The sequence below is a fragment of the Acipenser ruthenus genome, chromosome 4 (assembly GCF_902713425.1).
Source record: "Acipenser ruthenus chromosome 4, fAciRut3.2 maternal haplotype, whole genome shotgun sequence".
Lineage (NCBI taxonomy): Eukaryota > Metazoa > Chordata > Actinopteri > Acipenseriformes > Acipenseridae > Acipenser > Acipenser ruthenus.
In genome coordinates, this window is record NC_081192.1 from 101,056,318 (window position 1) to 101,070,782 (window position 14,465).

A 14,465-nucleotide genomic window follows, 5' to 3' on the forward strand; every position below is an offset into this window, starting at 1 on the left:
CTACCAGCTTCCTTCTTTGAGCTGGGGCCGCCTTGTGCCATGTAGGAGGAGTTGAACTGAAACCAAGACCCCCTCTTCCATGCTGAACTTGCCCCATGATATCACCAATTCGAAGGGCAGCCTTTGCATCTTCCACAGCTTTCTTTGCCGCCCACTTTCTTCCAGTTTTCAACACAGGTGCTGCCTCCCTTACGCATTTATCGCGTGACTCTACTAATGTCATTTCCAGTCTGACCTTGGCGCACTTAAACTCCTCGGTTAGAGCAGAGACTGGTAGCTGCAGTATTCCTTTACCATAAAGTCCCACTCTGCTGAGGCAGCGTGGAACTCCCAACCATTTCCTGATGTATGAACTGATTAAAGCTTCCAGCTTCTCTACTGTTGTCAAAGAAACCTCGTACACAGTCAGTGGCCACAGCAACCTCGGCAGTAGACCAAACTGAAAGCACCAGAGTTTTAGTTTACCTGGTAGAGCGCAGCTGTCTATGCTCTTCAACCCTTCCACTGCTTGTTGTCTAACTTCTCCCACACGAACTGTGTCCTTTAGATCCCCGTCGTACCATCTCCCAAGACTCTTCACTGGCTTCTCAGACACTGTTGGTATTGCCTCACCATTAATGAAGAATGTTTTATCTACTACTTTGCCTTTAATTATAGAGATGCTCCTTGATTTAGTGGGCTTGAATTGCATTCGTGCCCATTCAATGTTATTGGTTAACTTGCCCAATAATCGATTAGTGCAGGCTACTGTTGTAGTCATGGTTGTCATGTCATCCATGTATGCTCGAATTGGTGGTAGTCGCATTCCAGAAGCCAAGCGCTCTCCTCCGACTACCCATTTTGATGCCCTAATGATTACTTCCATTGCCATGGTAAAAGCCAGTGGAGAAATGGTGCATCCTGCCATTATTCCAACCTCTAGGCATTGCCATGTAGTGCTGAATTCTGAAGTTGAAAAACTGAATTGCAAATCTCCAAAATAGGCTTTCACTAAATTTGTTATTGTCATCGGTACACTGAAAAAATCAAATGCTGCCCAAAGTAGTTCATGTGGCACTGAACCATATGCATTAGCCAAATCCAGGAATGTCACATGGAGCTCCTTCCTCTCCTTTTTAGCTGATTGAATTTGTTGCCAGATCACATTGATGTGTTCTAAGCAACCTGGGAAACCTGGAATGCCCGCTTTTTGTATTGAAGTGTCAATGAAGCAGTTCTTTAATAGGTAAGCTGACAATCTCTGAGCAATAATGCTGAAGAAAATCTTGCCTTCTACGTTTAATAGGGAAATGGGACGAAACTGACTGATGCTTGTAGAATCTTTTTCTTTAGGTATAAAGACTCCACCTGCTCGGCGCCATGCTCTTGGTACAACCTGTTTTTCCCATGCCACTTTCATCAATTTCCACAGAATTCGTAGAACTCCTGAAGCACTCTTGTACACTCTGTACGGAACTCCATTAGGCCCTGGAGATGATGAAGCCCTTGCTTTTTTCACAGCTTGCTCTATTTCTTTCCACTTAGGTGCACAGTCCTCCATTTGGTATTCTGGTGGATTGATAGGTGGGATGTCTGACGGAATTGACATAGGCTCCTGCCTTTTTGAATCTGTATGTGTTTCCTCCAAATATCTCTCCAGCTCAACCTTAGATGCTTTTAGTGTGCCATTCTTCTCACTGGTGAATAACTTCTTTACAAATTTGAATGGGTCTTTATAAAAGTTAGTTCTCGCACGCTCCTTCTTTTTGTAGCGTTTCCGTAGGCGCTCAGCTCTGCGCAATGTTGCAAGCTTATCTTTTATGACCCTTTGTAAGAGATTGAGTCCCTCCTTCTGACTTTGTTCTGCTCTTCTCCATTGGTTCCTCAGCTGTCTCCTTTCTCTAACTAAGCGTTCAATCTCCTGCTGCCGTCTAGACTTTCCAGGAATAGTTTGTACTTTTTCCTTCCTTTTTTCAACTCCAAACCTCTCACTTCCATATGCGTAGATGATGTCCCCAAATTTATCCAGCTTCTTTTCAACTGTTCCACTTAATCTTTCCAATGCAACGCAGAGATCTGTGTTTACTGTGTCCCATGCAGTTTTCTCACAAGCTCTTGGCCATTTAACTCCAGGCTTGTGCCCGTTGAGGTTCTTTTCTCTCTTATGCTGGTTTGTCTGACCGGGTTCACAAGGATCATTAGGTTCATCACTAACTGTGTCCATGCAAGTCCTCCTCACATCTATGACAGGGGTGCTGATATCCTGCGAACTGTGGTTTGCTTCCTGTCGCTGGATTTCATTCGACTGACTTGACTGACTTCGTAAGAAGTACTGATCAATGCGAGGCCCTTGTCCCTTCTCCCTCAAGCATTTCATTCTCCCTTGATGAATCTTCAAACCCCTGACCGTTGTCGCCTTGCTCCAGCCGCAGACACAAACCTGGAGTTCCATGTCTTTGTTAACTGCAGATCTTGAACTAGTCTTTTGTGAAGTACTCTCCATACTCATATCCGTTTCCGTTCCCAAGTCGTTAACCGTGTTGTCCAACGTTGAGTCATCTTCCGCCCCCGCTCTCGCAGACTCTAGGGGTATTTTTCTCTTTAATTTCTTAGAAGCCTTGGGCGGGTGTCTCCAGCATCCTGTAAACACAGAGCTGGATACTGCCGACAAGGGTAGCTAACCCTTACCAGCCCCAATGGGGTCTCTTTCCTCCTGTCAGCTGTCTCTCCAGGCTGTCACAAGGTCTTTCCCTTGTTGCCAGCTGCACTATTCACAGCAGTCACTGGACGTATCCAGATCTTCATGATTTCCATTACACGAGAGTAGATGTTAAAACTTCATGCTGATTTGAACTCGGCTCTCGCCAAGATAAGCACCAACTAAGACGTAGCTTTACAGTAAACTAATGTGATCCATATGCGTCTCCATCCATTTACGTTTCCTTCCATATGATGATGTAGATATCCTTCTGTCTGGTGTTAATGGCTGAAGTGTAATGCTGGCTCCAGGGATCAGCTTATTTTGCCTCCCTGGCGCATCAGCACACACAACGGCTGCGATGCTGGCTCCAGGGATCAACTGCATGTAATACGTGCAGGTCAAACATTTAATATGCTTTGATTTATAATGTTCGTACATTGGAAATACATTTGGCTGTCCAAACAGATTAAAGAAAATGGGAAAATATTCATTATTACAGCTTTTTTTATTTTTACAAAACTAGCTAAGACAAATAAATAATAATAATAATAATAATAATAATAATAATAATAATAATAATAATAATATCTTTATTTTTATATAGCGCCTTTCATAGTGGACCACCATCACAAATTGCTTTACAGAGGCTATGAACTGTGCATTATATACAGAGTCACTTACAATAGGACATTGATTTAACATCTCATCTGCAGGATGGCACGTATATTTTTATTATGTACTTGCTTCTGTAAAACTTAGTTTGTTCACACATTTGTTGTCTATTTTACCACACACAGCTTGCTTGCTAAATATCTTGGCATCCCTTAATAGATTGCAACCAGTAATGAGGTTGCATTGTATTCAATGTGCGGGTGAGCTCAGCTCAGCGATAACTCAGGCCACACTACCACAGATTACAGTTCTGTATTATAGCTCTTGAAATGCATATCACATTTTAACCTGAGGGTTTTTTTTTAACTGGAAATCAAGTCTGTTGATTTTAAGGCAGAAACCTGATACTCTTTTCCTTTTTCTTGTAGCGTAATTTCTCCTTTAACAGGGAAGTTCAAATTTGAAAAGTCTGACAAACAAAACCTGGTTTTAGTCAACTAAATGATGCTGAACATCAATGTATGAATTTAACCGGAAAGACATGTCTGTACTGGATTAGGAAAAGTACTACTACATGTGGCAATCACTCTGACGAACATTTTATGTTTTTAATCAATGGCTTTGGTGTGTTATTGGGGTAGACAATCCAGAAAATATCTTTGAATGTTACCCCATTAGAGCTTTCATGACCCCGTTCCTTTCAATGGAGTCCTTGACACATATTAGCATCATTTGAATCACTGTGACAAGCTGTGTGACTAACTATCCATGTGGTCGATTATTCACATTGCATTGTATTCACACTGCTAAAATGCAACTACCCTATCAATTTAAACACATTGTTTTTCACAGTCATTAGTATCTGTGTGTGAATATATATATATATATATATATATATATATATATATATATATATATATATATATATATATATATATATATATATATAAATAAATTATAGGGGAAATGTTTTGTAGCAAAAGTTTTGCTTTTATGGATGAGGGAAAAAAAGTTACAAGAATAGATTTTTTTTTGCAATTTTTTTTTGCAAAACTTCAAAGATGCTCATTCTAAAGTATTCATACCCTGACAAAGAAACATGAAATTAATAGCTAGTTGAGGCACCTTTAACAATAATAACCTCTTTTAAACAATTAGGATATTTGTCAATGAGCTTTTGGCATGATTCTTTAGTGATTTTTGACCATTCTTCAACGCAAAATTGTTCCAGTTCATTCAAATTCCGAGGACTTCTCTTGTGCACAACCTTCTTCAACTCATACCAAAGATTCTCAATCGGATTTAGATTGGGACTTTGACTAGGCCATTCCAGAACCTTGATTTTATTCTTCTTGGAACGTTGGAACGTCCAGTTGGGCTTTAAGCCAAGTTTTGTAGTGGAGGGTTTCAGATGATTGGCCAATATCTTTTGGTATGTATTGGAACTAAATTATTGTGCCATTACAGGACAAACAGCCCCATAGAAGGATATTACCACTTGCCATGCTTGACAGACTTTCTCAAAACATAACGATTATCAGCGTGACCAAATATCTCGATTTTTGTTTCATCACTCCACAAAACCTTTGACCAGAACTCAATTCCATCATTCAAATGCTGTTTTGCAAACTTTAAGCGATTGTCCTTGTGAAGTTTTCCTAAGAGTGGCTTTTTCCTTAGCCTGAGACCATCGAGACCTTCACCATGCAATACTCGACCTATGGTTGAAATAGAAACCCCAGTCCCACTTGCAGCCAATTCACTTTCAATATTTTTGGCAGTCAATCTCAGATTGTTATGAACCTTCCTCACAATTCTTCTACTTGTTCTTGGTGAAAGAACCTTCTTTCTTCCAGACCGAGGGAGCATTGTGACAGTACCATAAGTCTTGTACTTCTTGATAATAGAAACAATAGTTGAAATTGGGATGCTCAAATGCTTGGAAATCTTCTTGTATCTTCCAACTTTATGACAATAAATCATTTTCTGCCTAAGGTCTTCAGATAGCTCCTTACTTTTTCCCCATAATGACATACTGGTAATGACAGCAATCATCATATGCCTAACCCTTTTAAACTCTCTAAGAATGTTCACCTACAATCCAACATTTTCTAGAGTTTTCTAGAATTAGGTTCTGCATTATCATATTGAAATTTCTAGCACCTTGTCGACAATACTATCATAGCATCAAAGGGTATGAATACTTTTGAATTAGCATTTTTGGAGTTTTGCAAAAACATTGCTGAAATAAATAATTGTAGATATCTATTTCTTGTAACTTTTTTTCCTCATCCACAAAAGCAAAACTTTTGCTAAAGAATATTTTCCCTAAAATTCATTGTTTTCGAGAAATTTCTAGAGATTATAAATTTCCAACGGGGTATGTAAACTTTTGACTACAACTGTGTGTGTGTGTATATATATATATATATATATATATATATACAGTAATGTGCAAAAGTTTTAGGCAGGTGTGAAAAAATGCTGTAAAGTAAGAATGCCTTCAAAAATAGACATGTTAATAGTTTATATTTATCAATTAACAAAATGCAAAGTGAGTGAACAGAAGAAAAATCTACATCAAATCAATATTTGGTGTGACCACCGTTTGCCTTCAAAACAGCATCAATTCTTCTAGGTACACTTGCACACAGTTTTTGAAGGAACTCGACAGGTAGGTTGGCCCAAACATCTTGGAGAACTAACCACAGTTCTTCTGTGGATTTAGGCAGCCTCAGTTGCTTCTCTCTCTTCATGTGAGCCCAGACAGACTCGATGATGCTGAGATCAGGGCTCTGTGGGGGCCATACCATCACTTCCAGGACTCCTTGTTCTTCTTTACGCTGAAGATAGTTCTTAATGACTTTTGCTGTGTGTTTGGGGTCGTTGTCATACTGCAGAATAAATTTGGGGCCAATCAGATGCCTCCCTGATGGTATTGCATGATGGATAAGTATCTGCCTGTACTTCTCAGCATTGAGGAGACCATTAATTCTGACCAAATCCCCAACTCCATTTGCAGAAATGCAGCCCCAAACTTGCAAGGAACCTCCACCATGCTTCACTGTTGCCTGCAGACACTCATTCGTGTACCGCTCTCCAGCCCTTCGGCGAACAAACTGCCTTCTGCTACAGCCAAATATTTCAAATTTTGACTCATCAGACCAGAGCACCTGCTGCCATTTTTCTGCACCCCAGTTCCTGTGTTTTTGTGCATAGCTGAGTCACTTGGCCTTGTTTCCACGTCGGAGGTATGGCTTTTTGGCCGCAAGTCTTCCATGAAGGCCACTTCTGACCAGACTTCTCCGGACAGTAGATGGGTGTACCACGGTCCCACTGTTTTCTGCCAATTCTGAGCTGATGGCACTGCTGGACATCTTCCGATTGCGAAGGGAAGTAAGCATGATGTGTCTTTCATCTGCTGCAGTAAGTTTCCTTGGCCGACCACTGCGTCTACGGTCCTCAACGTTGCCCGTTTCTTTGTGCTTCTTCAAAAGAGCTTGGACAGCACATCTGGAAACCCCTGTCTGCCATGAAATTTCTGCCTGGGAGAGACCTTGCTGATGCAGTATAACTACCTTGTGTCTTGTTGCTGTGCTCAGTCTTGCCATGGTGTATGACTTTTGACAGTAAACTGTCTTCAGCAACCTCACCTTGTTAGCTGAGTTTGGCTGTTCCTCACACAGTTTTATTCCTCCTACACAGCTGTTTCTGTTTCAGTTAATGATTGTGTTTCAACCTACATATTGAATTGATGATCATTAGCACCTGTTTGGTATAATTGTTTAATCATACACCTGACTATATGCCTACAAAATCCCTGACTTTGTGCACCAAATATGGATTTGATTTAGATTTTTCTTCTGTTCACTCACTTTGCATTTAGTTAATTGATTAATATAATCTATTAACATGTCTATTTTTGAAAGCATTCTTACTTTACAGCATTTTTTCACACCTGTCTAAAACTTTTGCACAGTACTGTATATATACACACACATACCAAAGCTTGCACAGATGTTATACCTGTGCTTATTGCTGATTTATAGGCTACCCACACATTATTTGTTTGGCTGTGTGAATTGCCTATACTGGCACAGACCGGTGTGAACGGCCTGACTGTATACCAGCCATGCATATACATTACCCAGAATCCGTTAGGTAAAGCAAATATCCACCATATTTTCGCTCTCGAAACTGTATCGCCTTCTTTGCAATACAATGTGAGACCTACAGTGTATATGAAGCCTCTGCAATTGGCCACTTAACAGGTTATTATATTGTATAATATAATTGAAAATTACAAGCTAAAAAAGCAGCCAAACCCACTTCTTCGCCCGAAGACGGGTTTGAAAGGTGGTCTTTCATGATTTGTCTTTTTGAAAGGTTTATGATGATATTTTATCTGTATAGAAGGCACCATTTTGTGCTGTGTGATTGGGTCTTAAGTTTTTTTTTTTTTTTTTTTTAAGATGTCTCTGAAATGGCCAAGTACTGGCATTTGTGTGTGAAAGTGGCTTTTTATATGGAGCATCAAAATAAACTTATCACTTATAACACATTTATTTTCAAAAAAAAATAAGCTATATAAACAATTTCTTTTGGTTTCTTTTTAATCACTTGAATTCATCCTTGACCATGACATGGCTCAGAGACCACTGAACAGACAGATGCTTATCCAGACACTACAAGAGGAATGGGCCAGGATTCCACAAGACAGCATCCGAAACCTGGTGCAAAGCATGCAGCGCAGATGTACTGCTTGTATTGCTTCCAACAGTGCCACACATGCGACTAGCCTGTGACTTTCACATTATCCCCCATAACTTCAGACAGTAAAATGTCGATCGTTAATCAGCACAATAAAGTCACTGCACCTGCTCTAAAACAGAGTCTGTCATTTTTCAATCACATCTACTGAATTTTATCCAAATAAGTGATATGTTTCTTTTGATACTCAAATATAAGTGATATGTTTCTTTTGATACTCAAATATAAGTGATAGGTTTCTTTTGATACTCAAATATAAGTGATAGGTTTCTTTTGATGCTCAGTATAGTATTATGTAACGAGTTATCAGTGGAGGACATTGCAAGAATGGAAACATAGCGCTAAGAAGGTAGCCAAAGAAAACACTGTTCATAACGTTAATAGCTGGTTAAAGAAACAGGTGGCAACTCTTGTCAAAGGTCATTGATAAGGTGCAAAGACTTACAAATGTTTAACTTGAGTATGATCAAGATAAGAAACAGAGCAGCTAATTCGCATTATAATTAAAGCATTCCTGTGCAACTCCGAGACATATATTCTGCTTTTAAGAGTATCCACTTCACAGTCCTCAATCTAAAGTTACAAAAGTATTTTTTCTTTGATGTTCATGGCAGACAACCTCCAATCCTGTCCTCGGCTGCAGTGAATTAAAGTCATTCTTAATGATCATCAGGCTACAAGTACTGAAGTCTGCTGCTCTCCTCCCGACTATCAGCACAGGAGATCAGCTCACAAACCTGGGACTGCAATCTGCTGAACTCCAGCAACAGACAAATGTTGGGGCAGGCAAGGGAGGTGATGCTGGGGTAGCTAATGTGCTGAACAGAAATCAGGGATGACATGCCTTTGGCAGTTGGGTGAATACAAATGCTGTATTTCTGAAACAAGCCATACTGTGTCAGTTGCTAGGGTGCTTTTGTAATGATCTTAGACCATTCCTCCATAATCTTTCCAGATCCTTGATATCTTTCAGTCTGCGCTTATGGACTGCCCTCTTCAATTGAAACCACAGGTTTTCAATGGGGTTCAAGTCCGGAGACTCAGATGGCCATTGCAAAATGTTGGTTTTGTGGTAAATTAATCATTTCTTTGTGGATTTTGATGTGTGCTTGGGGTCATTGTCTTGCTGGAAGATCCACTTGCGGCCAAGTTTCAGCCTCCGGGCAGAGGCAACCAGGTTTTTGGCTAAAATGTCCTGGTACTGGGTAGAGTTCATGATGCCGTTGACCTTAACAATGGCCCCAGGACCAGTGGAAACAAAACAGCCCCATAACATCAAAGATCCACCACCATATTTTACAGTAGGTATGAGGTTCTTTTCTGCACACGCATCCTTCTTTCGATGCCAAACCCACCACTGGTGTGCGTGGCCAAAGAGTTCTATTTTCGTCTCATCTGACCATAGCACCTGGTTCCAATCAAAGTGCCAATGCTGTTTAGCAAACTCCAGGCGCTTAAGTTTATTGGTTGCTCTCAATAAAGGCTTTTTTCTGGCAACCCTTTCAAATAGCCTATGGCATGGAGGTGGCATCTAATTGTAGATTTGGAAACTTGGTGACCCCAAGATGCAACCAAGTTCTGTAATTCTCCAACTGTGGCCCTTGGATTTCCCTTTGCCTCCCGAACCATCTGCCTCACTGTACATGGGGGCAAGATACACTTGTGTCCTCTACCAGGCAAGTTTACCACTGTTCCAGTGGTTTTGAACTTCTTAATTATTGCCCTAATAGTGGTAAGTGGTATATTTAGTTTTTTAGCTATTGTTTTGTACCCATTGCCTGATTTATGAAGGTCAACAACCATTTGTAGTGCTATCTAGACCCTGTGCTTTTATATGGTCTCAAAGATATTCATATCTAAAAGAATAATAAAATCTATGCTCCACATTCCCTGACTTCAAGTCTCTTTCCCCCCCCCCCCATTTCCTACCAAGATAATTGTTCTGGGGCTTCACTTCAGCAGAATGAGTTCTTATAAAAGGAAACATAATAAGGAATGGGCCTCAAAGAAAACGATAGGGTTTAAAAGCCTGAAGAAAGAATTCCTACACAAAGAAAAGAAATCTCTTGTCAAAGGCATATTTTTAATACTGACTTCACATACCATGTCATTATAGCCCAGATCCTTTTGGAAAAGTATATTACAATTATATCTACTTCAGAAATGATTAGCTCAATTGCTCATTGCAGAAAATAGAGTACATACAACAGAGATTATTGCAAACAGAATGAAACAGCCTTTTTTTATTTTAAGTTCGATCTGTACAGGAAAAGCAGCTGTATACTGTTCTTCATACATCATGTCAAAGTTTATAAACCAATTGCACTGTGCTTACATTAGTAATAGGTTTTTAGTTTGTATTTTAAACATTGTAGTACATAATTATTAAAGGCAATGACAAACAGGAATAAAAAGACACTGGTAACTTATGCACCACTTTTGTTTCAACATATTGTAAAAAAAAAAAGAAAAATAGTATGATATAATTATAATTATGATATAATTGTTTTTGACTTAAACGTATGCTGTGTTCACATCTGGTTTCTCAGGCACTTAACCAGTCCAAGTCCTGCATTCAGCACATGAAATATGAAAGAAAACAACACTGAAACAGCTGTTGAGACAGAATGCTCTCTGTCCCCCAGCTGCAAATTAGTATCACAGGTGAACCACTCGCTGTCTTCCATGTGGATTCTGTTTGCCTTGTACAGTATACAGAAACGAAGGGCACAGAGTTTTCTTCACACACATGGCGCTACAATAGAAAGAATATGGAAGTACCAAACACCATGTGAACTCCTCAACACACACACAGTGGAATACTTCTTGAAAACACATCAACAAAATAATCAATCAATCTTCCCTTTTATGTGTTCAGCCCAACTCATTTCCTGTAGCCACCGCTAAGTCCAAACGTTTCATCTCTTTGCCAACATACAATTCATAGACATGGGGACACTCACATTACACATACAGATTATTTTTTTTCTCCTCAAGAGGATACATCTATGTTACAGCGATGTCAGTTAAACATGATTATCTTTCTTACTCTTTTCACTTCTGTTATAAATAACGACAGTAAAAAAAAAAACACTTAAACAGATTACACAGATTGTATTTCAGCCCAAATAATCAAATGTCACTCTGCAGCATTTTGTAACGCTCATCGGTTGTACAAGAGGGTTAGTCTAAGATTTCAGATTAACCAGTTGATACTTTTTTCTCCCTGTAACTTAATAAACAATTTAGCAGAGACTGACAGCAATGTTTGTTTGTGAGTCTGTAAAATGTACATGGGAGAGCCCAGGCATATAAAACCCTCTGCATTGTTTTCTGAAAACACAGCACAAAGAAAGCGCCCACATCCCCGCCATTTTTTTAAACACATGCCAAAATTGAGAGCATCGTCCAAGCCATTTTTGTAGCTTAAGCTTAGAATGTATGTTCAGGACAATTTGTAAGGCAGGCTTTCTCTGGCTGCTGTATAAGGTGGTAATGCATTACCTGGATTCTTATATATAGTATATAGAGGAACTGCAACAGCAACACTTGGAGGAAACCAATGCAAAGTTCAAGACACAGTACCATTAATAAGAAAGAGAACATCAATAATTAGGGCTAGGTTTGTATGGCCTCCCTTACTTATCATTATTAGATTTGCATTCCTTGACACTCGTGTGATTGTCTGTGGAGTCCCTTGACAAACGAAGCTTAAAATAGGCAGACAGGGGCCATATATCAAGGCTTGTAAGTCTTTATTCCTAGATTACTGAAAGGCACTAAAGATGGGATCACAGACATATTCCACAGTCTTTTTTAAATTGTCCATGGGGTGTGAGAGAAAAGGAAAAGTTCATTCACTTTGTTTTTAATTTTATCTTACTCTTACTTTTTTATTGCCAACGTACACAGATTTGTTCGTCTTTTCCTTTAGGAGTAAAACGGCCGCCCCTGTTCCGGTGTCTGCAACCTGTTGAGCCTGGCTACCTGAGACGGAGAAGGCGGGACATCCTGTCTATAGGGGCCTTTGGTTGAGGTGGTGCTGGGATCCTTGAGGCTGGAGTAAGAGTCATAGCTGTTTGACCCCTCTGAGGGTGGCTTGGCCTTCGCCTGCTGCTCCTTGCGCCTCTGCTCTTGCCGCAGAAGCTCCTGGGTTTCGAGGAGCACCCTGGCGTTGAAGCCAGTTGCCCCCAGGTAGCCATTCCGTGAGCCCTGGTAACTGGAGTAGCGCGGGTTCTCCTTGGCACTCTGAAATCCTTCTCCGGGAGGGTAGGCCTTTTCCCAAGAATCTTGGGACACTGAGCTTGGATTCTTTCGGCTTTGCCTAGAAATAAAGAAAAGGGGTTATGATTTTTTGTTGTAAAGTAGTGTAAATGATACCATATAAAGAGATGGGTATCACATATTATAAATCATCACAAACCGTAATTATGGGACTTAAACAGTACCAGATAATATATTCATTTGACAAACTACAATTGTTGTACTCATCATTATTTTAAATTAGCCAGCCTTTATGATCCACAGTATACCAGACTGCCTGCTTTTCTGTAATCATATCCAAAAGAACTATTAAAAACTCTTCTTCCTGATGTCAATTAAATTAAATGCACCTGGGTAGATATTACTGTACATTATAAAAAAACAATAAAAAAAAAAATGAATCTCAGAGATTCTAATACACACACAAATCACAATTTTAAGGTAGTTTTTTTTTATTAAACTGTATTTATCGAACCAGCTGTGAAAGCAAATTAGAGATGGATAAAGTGGCTGCCCTTTGCAGACCCTGATAAGGATTTTGGATTCCTCAGAAAAACTAACTGTTAAGAGTTCTAACAGGGGAGCTCAGTGAGGACCAAGGCTGGGTTGGGTAGCCAGGGTGAAATATCAGTGAAAGTCAGATGAAATTGCAATAGAAAACCTAGTCGACAGCTTTGCACATCGCAGGGTCAAATGGAAGTGTTGGAAAGAATCTGATAAGGACAGTGACCCCAACAAGATGGCTTACTGTACAGCCAAAGTGCAGTTAAAAGACTTTCAAGGAGAACACTCTGTTAGCAGCCTACCAGATAAAGGTCTTCTGAAAACCATGTTACTGGATGAACAACACTACACTACACTACACATCTCCTTATACTTATTTTTATTGTGCCTCTTTTAAGGTACATTAAATGGGTCAGCATTATTTCCTGGTCTTTTCTGTACCAGCGCTTGAGTGATATTTCCATGCATGTTCATAGTGAAACGTTTTAGGCATGCTGTATTGTTCATTTTGACTATAAACACCCATTTAAGTTTTTTGTTGCTGTTGTGTTTATAAGTTTATTCCACAGCAAAGTACCACAATACAGTTCTTGTTTGATCCAAAGATCTGCATCAACATGAATGTTTTTTATTTCTTTCTCTATGTGTCTTGTTTTAATTAAGGCAGCCATAACACGACTACAGAGCCCCACATTCAAACTTGAGAATTGCTGCATGTATATTTTTAGGTCTGTGTTGGGTGTAACGCGAACATCCAAAATGTCAGCACACGGGGTGCCTTTACACACCAAATCTTTACATGAAACTTGATAAGAACGGGCATTTTCATTTTAGGAAATACCACTGGTTGGAAAAAGGCAAACAAGATTACTTTTCAATGTGTCTCTGCCTAGTGCAATGATGACAGTAACATCTGTTTATACTGTGGATGCATTTCCAATGCTAGTTCTTTCATACCATCTCATTTGTGGGACCACTGCAATCAAGTGAATCAATTTGGACTATTTCTCAACAGATGTAGTACAACATTTTTTTGTTGTTGTTTTTTTGGTTTCAAAATCCCAAGTTATAAATTAGCCCGGAACGGATTATGAAAGTGGGACGATAAAACAAAACATATGTGAATTTGCACTTCTCTGTTGTTGAAAAAAAAAAAAATCTGAGTAATAACAAATGTTGAAATAGCCAGGATTAAACACTTCATAGAGTCATTGTTTTTTTAAACATGGAAACCAGTTTATTTATACTGTTGTGCAATAAACCCTGTGTTAACCATTACCTGATCTAAGAGGTCTTCTGTTCCTACCAATCAGTACAATCCAGAGCAGATGAGCTTTTATTCAAGGCAAAGCAGCTACCTGTACAGAGCAGCCGCTTCTGTGTGACGGATTGATCATTGTTTCACTGTATAGTTAAGGCCCAAGTCAGGTTCATGGACAACCAAAATTAACAATGCCAAACACTGTGTTCATTGCCCGTAACTATATTGATCCGCTCCTTATGAGCTTAAAAAAAAAAACATTTATTATATTTTGATATTTATATACTACATTATTAAAAACAGTTTCTCAAAATAAATGACTATTTAACTTAATTGGTCATCTGTGTGAACATGATTAATTATAACCTACATTAA

The 14,465-nt window shown here is 39.4% G+C and overlaps 1 protein-coding gene across 6 annotated transcripts in view; it reads right to left on the reverse strand.

Annotated features, from left to right (window-relative positions):
• Positions 1 to 10,126: 10,126 nt before the first annotated feature.
• The window catches only part of LOC117399699 (partitioning defective 3 homolog), a 365,908-nt gene continuing 361,569 nt past the window's right edge, over positions 10,127 to 14,465 (reverse strand). For all 6 annotated transcript variants that reach the window (XM_059023275.1, XM_059023276.1, XM_059023274.1 and 3 more), the window contains one exon: positions 10,127 to 12,386. In XM_059023275.1, the coding sequence (XP_058879258.1) occupies positions 11,993 to 12,386 (394 nt within the window). In that variant the 3' untranslated portion in view covers positions 10,127 to 11,992. The remainder of the gene's footprint in view (positions 12,387 to 14,465) is intronic.